The sequence below is a fragment of the Abrus precatorius genome, unplaced genomic scaffold (assembly GCF_003935025.1).
Source record: "Abrus precatorius isolate BTA unplaced genomic scaffold, Abrus_2018 Scaffold10, whole genome shotgun sequence".
Classification (NCBI taxonomy): domain Eukaryota; kingdom Viridiplantae; phylum Streptophyta; class Magnoliopsida; order Fabales; family Fabaceae; genus Abrus; species Abrus precatorius.
The window spans coordinates 11550280-11559957 of NW_020874292.1; the positions used below are offsets into that span (position 1 = coordinate 11550280).

The 9678-nt window shown below is 36.1% G+C and overlaps 1 protein-coding gene across 1 annotated transcript; it reads left to right on the forward strand.

The window, feature by feature from the left end:
- The first annotated feature begins 1254 nt into the window (after window positions 1-1254).
- LOC113874769 (TORTIFOLIA1-like protein 3) lies at window positions 1255-5514 on the forward strand. Its single transcript, XM_027512986.1, has 5 exons — window positions 1255-2226; window positions 2435-2543; window positions 2819-3372; window positions 3591-4005; window positions 5193-5514. Exons 1-4 carry the CDS (start codon window positions 1432-1434, stop codon window positions 3996-3998), a joined length of 1866 nt encoding a protein of 621 aa, XP_027368787.1. The 5' UTR covers window positions 1255-1431; the 3' UTR covers window positions 3999-4005; window positions 5193-5514.
- Window positions 5515-9678: the final 4164 nt, after the last annotated feature.

Below are 9678 nucleotides of genomic sequence, written 5' to 3' on the forward strand. Positions count from 1 at the left end.
CCAACTAATGACAATGGTTATGCAAATAAAGGATATGGGTCCTAAAGAATGCCAAATCTCACTTACCTAAGACAACAATAATATACCGAATAAGCCTGCTCATACCATAGTTGGTTAAAGCCGTACACTGCACTTTTAATGTTGTCGCGAGAAATCGATCGCATTATGTACGAATGTGTGATTAATGCATCATAACTTTGATCTTAATAGTTCCCTACCGGATTTTACCGTGGAGAGCTTTATATCCCAAATATTGTATCACTGATAACAATATATATTACATTATTATTATTATTATTTAAAATAGGATGATCTGTATTGTAAATAGTTATTTTAATCTTTCCTTCAAGTAGATATATATATATATTCTAAACTATAAAAGAGACAATATCTTATCATCTCACTTATTAGTGGGTTCATGAAACGAAATGCTCAACAACATTGGATTCGGAAAATTGATTAATTAGCAGTTTAATTAACGTTTTCATTTGAAGAGTAGCACAGTAGCCTCAAAGACATAAAATATTTGTTAACAAGTGGTTAGTAAAAATGTTAAAGTAGCATGATGCGGAAAACCCCTTTAAACTGTTAAGTTAAAGCAATTAATAGCGCACTGGTGACAAACACAGCCGGGGTCATGAGAAAAGCAAGGATGCAGGGGTGTGTGGAGAAAAAGTGAAAAACTGTGAGCAGCATGGTAATGAGAACAGTAACATTTGCATGACATCGTGGTGGCATCATCACGTGAAACCTTAATAACAAAGTTATACTACCTAAAAGCCATCCACCACCCGTAACCGTTATTAATGATTCCCATCCCATCCCATCCCTCCAATATCCTGTTACTTCCGCTATAAAGCATCACTGTGCATACATAATTGATTATCAACACCACGCTCGAAATCATTTTTTCCTGCGATATGCAATACCTAATCCTAATTAGTATCACAGTGCTGCCATCACTCCCATGGTCCCGAGGACATTTTCTCCCACCCACATTTATTCTTTATGGTGTTGGGTCACTACCACTGTCACCGTGACTCTGAGTGTGAATGAGCAGTTAACAACCCACTATACACGTGGCAGTTTAGAACCTTTCAGTAAAAATCAACCTCCTTCAACCTTGACAACCAAGACACGCACTAAACGAATAAACGCCAAATCTTATGTCGTTTTAGACTTTTACCTCCACAAACAATGAAACAAACGGTAAACCTCAAACAATCAAGAAAACGACATGCCGTTCTCCAGCGTTCCCGTTACAGTTTAAAAGCCGAGAACCCGTAGGCGTTGTCGCATTTGGCCTCGCGTTGAAAGCGCGACCATACAGCGAAACAATCCGATCACCGGGGACTGGAAATGGTAGCATCTCAAACACGCTGTTCCTAACCGCGACCCCAGCACAGCACTATCGTGCACGTGACATTGACAATGCCTCGTCCCTCTACAACCGCAACGCAAAACATAAAGCAGAGGGTTCTCACGTGCCTGACGAAGCTTTCGGACCGTGATACGCACGCTCTTGGAGCCACGGAGTTAGAGACCATTGCTCGAACCATAGACCAAAATTCAGTGTCAGTGTTCCTCTCTTGCATTCACTCCACCGACGCTTCGGACAAAACACCCGTTCGCAAACAATGTGTGCACCTCGTCGCCATTCTCTCCGAGGCGCACGGCAACGCACTCTCTCCCTTCCTCTCCAAAATCCTTGCCAACATCGTGCGCCGCCTCCGCGACCCCGACTCGTCGGTTCGAGCCGCGTGCGCCGATTCCGTTTCGGTGTTGTCGGCGTGCGTCACGAAGCAGCCGTTTTCGTCCTTTCTGAAGCCGTTGGCTGAGGCGCTGTTCACGGAGCAGGATCCGAACTCGCAGGCTGGCGCTGCTATGTGTCTGGCTTCGGCGATTGATGGAGCTCCGGATCCGGACCCCGCCAGGCTGGCCAAGCTCCTCCCGAGGTTCGAGAAGCTTCTCAAGTGCAAGGTGTTTAAGGCCAAGGCGGCACTGCTTGTGCTCATTGGAAGCGTCGTCGGGGCCGGTGGCGCGTCGAGTCGCGGCGCGTTGACGAACCTCGTTCCTTGTTTGGTGGAGGCGTTGAGCAGCGACGATTGGGCTACCAGGAAGGGTGCAGTTGAGGCGTTGATGAAACTGGCGATAGTGGAGAGGGACTCGTTGTCGGAATTCAAGGCTGGGTGTTTGAAACTTTTCGAGAATCGGCGATTTGATAAGGTGATTTCTTCTTCATCTTTTTTCCCTTTCAGAGAACGTTTTCTGTGCTTATTTACGGTCATTTGGAAAGAAGGTTTTCAATTGCATTGTGTTTGTTTTGCGATTGCTAGCAATTACGGTTGTAATTGGGGTCACGATTGCGGCTGTGGACCACGATTTGAAACGTTGTTAAGAAATTAATTGAAATTTATGTGCTGTTTGTGTGTAGGTGAAGTTGGTTCGGGAAGTTATGAATCAGTTGTTGGATGCATGGAAGCAGATTCCTGATGTTTCGGATGAATTCTCTCCACCTCCTCAATCGCAGTCTTCTTCCAAGGGTATTTATTGATTTTCCTATATTTAGTGTTTGCTTGGTTTTGTTGCTACTGTGATCAACCAGTGGGTGAATTGAATTATAGAAACTCAGATCTTGTTTTTGCTCGAGTCTGAAAAGGGGATCATGGGGAATAAAGGTTATGTTCAGTGTAGGGTTCTTTGATTTTTAGATTAATTGGAAAAGTTTATGGTCTAGAATTTATTTGTGCTCATAGATGAGTATCACTGGTTATTTCTCTCACGTTTTTCTGGTTTTGGGCTGTCGTTTCTGGTTCAGAGAATGCAAGTGATGGGCGCTATCCACATGTCTCTCAAAATTCTTGTAGCCCTGGTTCTGTAATGACTAAATTGAGGAGGAAATCGAGTCCAGTAAGCAAATCAACTCCACCAGATAGATCTACTGCTAGGAATGCTAAAAAGATGAGTGCATTAAGTGATAATCAAATGAGTTCAGGTGTTTTGCGTAAACTGAACCATAACAATTGGGATGTTCAAATTGCTGTGTCAAATGTTCCTGATCATGGTGAACTTCAGCGGAGGGATGAAACAGTTTTGGAAAGAAGCAAAAAGGATAAAAGCAGATTTTTTAAGTCCGAAGCAAGACGGGCTCTATTTGATAAAACTCCTGATGACAAGATTCATAAATTTGGTGGGTCCAAAGGTGGATCTCGTGTGGTTCCTTGTTCTGAAGAGAGTCAAGACTCAGGTCCTGTTGGTAATGTCACCAAAGATGTCCATAGGAATGACAAAGAGAGTGAGGATTTATCTTTGATTCGCGCCCAATTACTTCAAATTGAGAAGCAGCAGTCAAGTCTGCTTGATCTTCTACAGGTTTGTTCAATATGCTCAAACTTTCCGTCCGACATTTTTTTCTTATATCTCTTCTGGTCAACTTATGTCTGCAAGTTTTTTGGAAAGGATGCTTATTGGTTAATATTCATGCTGTGTTTAAATTTCCTCCCCCTTTCTGAAATGTGTATGTATATAGACTCTGTGCGCCAACCTTTGAATGACAAAAATGTCTGACATTATCCAACATATTCTTACAGAAATTCATTGGGAGTTCTGAAAATGGAATGCGATCTTTAGAGACTCGTGTGCATGGCCTTGAATTGGCATTGGATGAGATCTCCTATGATTTGGCTGTGTCAACTGGAAGGATGACTAAAGATGATGCTCCTAGGCATACGTGTTGCCTGCTACCTGGTGCCGAATTTTTAAGCTCCAAATTCTGGAGGAAAACACAGGGCAGGTATTCATCCCACCGATTCTCTACATCTGGTGGCACCCCATCATTAGCTTCCATTCATCACAGAGCCAATAGGAATGCTGAAACTAATTTGACAAGCCACAGATTTAGGGTCCGGGGTGATGGAAGCTTCATCACTAATCCTCTGGCAGAGATTAAAACTAATTCAAGGGAGATTTCAGGCTCTGCAAGATCAGAGCTAGCTTAAAAAGCAGGTTCGCCTTTTAAATCCAGCAGTCTATACCACCATTTAGTAAGCAAGATCGGTGTTGATGAATGTTACGTCCATTCACATGTTTGCATAAATCTTAGCAATTAAACATGGTTTGGCCCAACACGCTTAGGTCCACGGAAGAAAAGTTAAATTTACAATTAACGCTGGATTACAAGACAATGTGGGCATTTTCAATTTCGTCTTTGTACAGCCACATCTCCTTGCTATCCTTACCTCTCAAAACCTTGTGAAAACCCTTGAATCTCTCATGAGACAGTCTCTCACACTTTCACTCCCACGCCTCAAATAATTTCCTCGTACAAGTATAACACAAGAACTTGCCTGACCTGTTGCTCCCTTTAGAACTTGCATGACAAATTCTAGAGGAAAACACGGCCAATATTCATCTTCCCCGCTCACAATTTGCCATTCACTACAGAATTGGCAGGAATGCTGAAACTAAGATGACAAGCTACAAATTCAGCACTTATCCTTTGGCAAAGATCAAAGATTAACACTAGTTCAAGTAATCAAGAGAGATTTCAGCTTTTGCAAGAAAAGAGCCCCTTTTAAAAGTAGGTTTGCTTTCTACATGTAGCAATCTATTGCGTTCGGAAATATCAATCTCTCTCTATGTATTCACTTGCGTACTAGTAATTAGGGAAAAGCATTACACGAGATGATGTCTTTGACACACGAGATAACTTTATTTTAATTATTCTTACATCTCAAATCCTTGTGAGACCCTAGATCTCTTAAAATACATGCTCCTTCGCATTCTCTGTGATTGATGTCTCAAGCATAATAATATACCTGACTAGTTCCATCTTTACACACTTGTTATTAAATAAATACTTTTCTAAATTATAATCTCATATTATAAGCAAACCATTCATATCTCTAAAATATCGCCACAATTTGATGATAATTATAATACTCGAATGTGCTTGTAAAGCAGGTAACAATCAGAATATTAATATTTAAATCAGGAATTTAGGTCAAATATTCTATTAATTTGCAATGTTTGAATTTACTAAAAACGAAAATATTGCAATTTTGAGATTAGTTGCATCGACTAACGCAACTTGTTTGTGTTTTTTTCTTGCATTTTAATTCCAATTACTCTGTTCTATCATCTAATGCTACCATCCCTTTCCTTGCATCCTCTCTTTTCTTACTCTCTATCAGATGTACTGCACAACCTATACTGCAAGCTTGATCTTTTGATTCTCAACTAGCCTGGTGGGAGAAATCCCTCACTAGGGAAGTGTCGCCAATGAAGTAATCAGAATAGTTAGTCACTCTGGAAGGACAAGCTTGATATCATACATTCTTGGTCATAGTTCAGAATTTCATTTAATATGCCGCGATAGTTGTTGGACAAGTACATATAGGGGTTGAGTTTAGGGCTAAATATAAATATTGCTGTTTTCAGTTGAGGGTGAATCTGCACACAGGACTAGCATGAGAAGAACCTACATTAAGCAATATGAGAGCACATATTCTTACTGAATTTAATTTTTTTTTTAATACTAATATAGTATTTTAACGCTTATATTTTCATTTCACTTTCATTATTTTTAACTGTTTTTCTCCTCTCTTTTTTTTTTTTTTCATTTAAAATGAGTGATATTATCCCACTGCCGTTATTCAAAATTTGGGTCCTTTCTTCGGAGTAACAATGTGAGGCGGCTTACTTTGTTGATGGTTAACTATTAACATTCAATGAGCCTAAAGTGATGACAGGGATAATAATGTATAATTACGAAAATGTCTTCATTTTCATTTATATTTATCTCTTTAAAAGTTGTGAAGAGATGATAAATGGAAGGCTTAATTCTATTTTTATTTCCAGTGGATTGGATAACGTGTTAAGTTTTTTTAGTTAATTAAGATTTTTTATTCTTTAAATTTAATAAAAAAAATTACTGTTTTACAACTTAAATGTTATATTTTATTTTATTTTTCAACTTTATTTTGATTCATTTCAGTTATCTAACTTTTAAAAATGTTTTAAATATTTTTTTTCATTTAAAAATATTAACTCCATTAATATTTTGTCTTTTTCCATCATGAGTATTGTTTGTGCATTTCTTCTCCTTTAAGTTCTAGTACATTGTTTATTGTTTTATTTCTTAAGTCTCTAATTTCAACTTTCTCCTCCTTTTTGTGAAAGAAGATGGAGAAAGTAGAAATCACAGCTTTGTGAGACAAAAGAACAAGGAACAAACAATAAATGTAGTTAAAAAAAAATATTAATAGAATTAATATTTTTAATAATAAAAAAATCATTTGAAAAAGACAAAATCATTAGTTTTGTCTTTAACAAATTTGGTCTTCTCTCAAATTTTTCATCTAAAATTATTTTTTTCTCAAAATTTTTGCATATTGAATTGATTAAATTATTTTTTACTCAAAATTAATTAATCAAAAATATCAATTTCACTTAAAATAGATAAAATTTAAATTTTCCTCTTCAAATCATAATCTTTCATATGATGAAATTCTTAAATTTTATCTACTTTTTGTTAATCATTTTTATTTTTAAACTTTTAAAATCATTTCATTTTCTTATTTTATTACACGAAAATAAAAGTTCAGAGTTTACAGCTGAAGAAAATTAATGGAGCACAAAATTTGTATAGGTTTGAAAGTAAAGAGATTTAATTAATTTTAAAGTTTTGGAACTAAAGTTAAAGGGACAAATTTAAAATTATAAAATGCTAGAAAGTGATATTTTTGTAAGCCCATATTGTTTTGTACCCCAAAAGTACTTTAATCTTGGTTTTTACGATTTTTTTATTATAATTCTTACAATTCTATAAAATTATATATTTTTTTATCCTTTTCGTAGATTTAGCTTTATGAAAGAAAAAAAGAGGACATGTAACATTAAAATTAACATGAGTTAGTTCATCTCTTAAGATGCTGGGGTCTTGAGAGCAAGTTGAGAGTCACATGGTGTTATCGAATGCAAATAATGGTAAAAATAAGACTATAAAATTTTTAATTTTTTTATAATTCTTATATTTGACATGTCTTTTTAATATGGTTTCTATAAGAAAAACTAACAATTTAGTAAATTTGTTTTTAGAGTGTCTATGTTGTTTACAAATTTGTTGAGAATGTTAAATAAAAGAGATAAAATTTAACATGGGTATAAATTTCTTTAAAATTGACTTATTTCAGGTCTGTTCCTGACTTTTTTTGAGCCCTAGGCAAAATATTAAATTGGGGCCCTTTAAAAAAAAAATATATGACATAATACAACAAAATAAAAGCACAATTCTATTAAAATAATATGTTTTTTTAAGTAAATAGAATTTTTTTCTAATAAAATTACAAAAAAAAAATTCATTTAAATAATTCTTATGTCATCATCAACTACATTTTGCAATATTAGATACATTTGGCATATCATTAGACTCATTTGAATTATTAATTTCATCATTCTCATTGACTTCATTTTGTAAACTTTCATTTGATTGATCTAAATTTTCATGAGAAACTATATTTCTTAAAATAAATTTGTCAATAGCACCTTGCTGTGATTTTTTTAACTCTTCAGCACGTTTTTTTTTTTTTTATTTTTTCACTTTCAGATAAATGCTTTTTAGGTAACATTGCATATAAAAGATAAATAAGACAATACAATCATAAAACAAGGGAAAAAGAACAATAGCACTTGGTAGAAGAATTCAACTTAAATGTTTGCTTTCACATATGCAAATTCCACAAACATAATCCAGTCCCTAGGAATCTGAAAATATAATTATGATAATCAATTAGGGAATAAGATGATAATCAAAGGCATAACAACATATTGTAGACTTGCAGACTATAATTATAATTCGTATGCAACATGTGACACCCTTACTACTTACTAAGCAATAAATATAAATATAATCATAAAATAACTAAGCAGTAAGAACATCACATGCATGGGTATGACACCCTTACTACTTACTAAGCAATAAATATAAATACAATCATAAAATAACTAAGCAGTAAGAACATCACATGCATGGGTATATATATATTTATTCAGATATATTGAAATTAAATACATTACCATTACTAGAAGTCTTCATTTCATACATACACGTCATCTGTTAATTTATACAATCATCCAGTTATCTAAATATATACATAACTGAATTACATACGAAATAAAGTGGGGTCACGATATCAAAGATGACAACCCAAAACGAAGACCTCACGAGCTTTCCCCTGGATCCATGATCACCAAAGTGCCTATTTCCTCCCAAAATTCAACAACGGTAAGGTTAGGCTTCCTATATACCCCTTTTTCTTTTCAGTCAAAAGTACTTATACCTACGTATATGTATAGATTATTCCTTACTCGACTCTATCCTACTCTCCTTTTCCACTAGATTCCTACTCAGAGGAGGTAAAATTAGGAAGGAGTCCTGCTTGAGAAGCAGTCCTCTTCCTTCCGATAGCAGTAGAGGTGTTTGAACAGTGAGAAGAATCAGGAGAGTCTGAAGAACTAGAGGAAGACGAAGAGGAAGTGGATGAGATAGAGATAGGTCTTGCTAAAAGTGTGTCAACTAAACTAGTCCGTTCAACAGGTGGTAAATATGGTATAGAAGGACGTAAAGGTCTAAGGAAACCTGGGGGTAATACCGGGGGTGATAATACAGGGACAGGAGGTGGGGTAGGGGGTCGCACAAACTGTACATCTGGAGGAAATGGAAAAGTAAGTCTCATGGGTACTCGGATGGGGATAGGGTAAGCTCGTCGGCCTAGCCCATTTCTATCTAACAAAAAGGTAATAGATCCAGTGTGGGTGAATCGTTGTTGCTCCCAGTCGTGCACCCATTTTCCCTCGGGATCATATCTGATCGAGATGCTGAATTGGTACAGTGGTCGAGCCATCAATGTTCTTACCTAATAAACATATTCACACACAACACACATAGCAATAAAAGGGTGAGACAATTCGATTCAATCTCCAGCAGCAAAAGACATATAAGGGTTTCAATCACACAATTAATTATCAACACCCATAATCTACCAAGCAAATGCATATGCCATGAATGAGAAATGATGCAAGTCTATTATTATAACTTAGTACATTTTGACACATGCATGTGGGCCCAAAACCATAAATCTGTTTCTTTTACTCAGGGAAGGATCAGGAGTTTCACTGTTACTTAACTGCCAACTTTGTTAATCTCATAATACAGTAACAGCTCTACTAATACAAGAATCTCTCGGGACCAATCAGGATAGTAAAGTTTTGCAGTGAGAGTCCACAGCACAAGGTGGCGAGCCTTGGCCACTGTCAGATTCAATCACACGTCACTATCTCCAAGACTACCCTGGAGCTGCCCCTAGATTTCTTATACTTCCCTGTCCACTCATCACACTATCACATGTTCATGATGCATGTCTTCATTCCTAATTAATTTAATTAGAGAAAAATTTTAATTTTTCTTTTTTTTTTGTTAAGTACAATCCTTAACTTTTTCTTTTCTCAATGAAATTCGACAGAGTCTCCTCTGTAAATCAGATATTCCAAAATTTTCTTCTTCCTGTAAAACAACCAGAAAAAATCCAGAATACTTCTAATTCATTAAATTCCACCTCCATCACCTCAAAATCCAAGAAAATCGTATCTTCCCCTCTTTCTTTAAATATGTTTTCATGC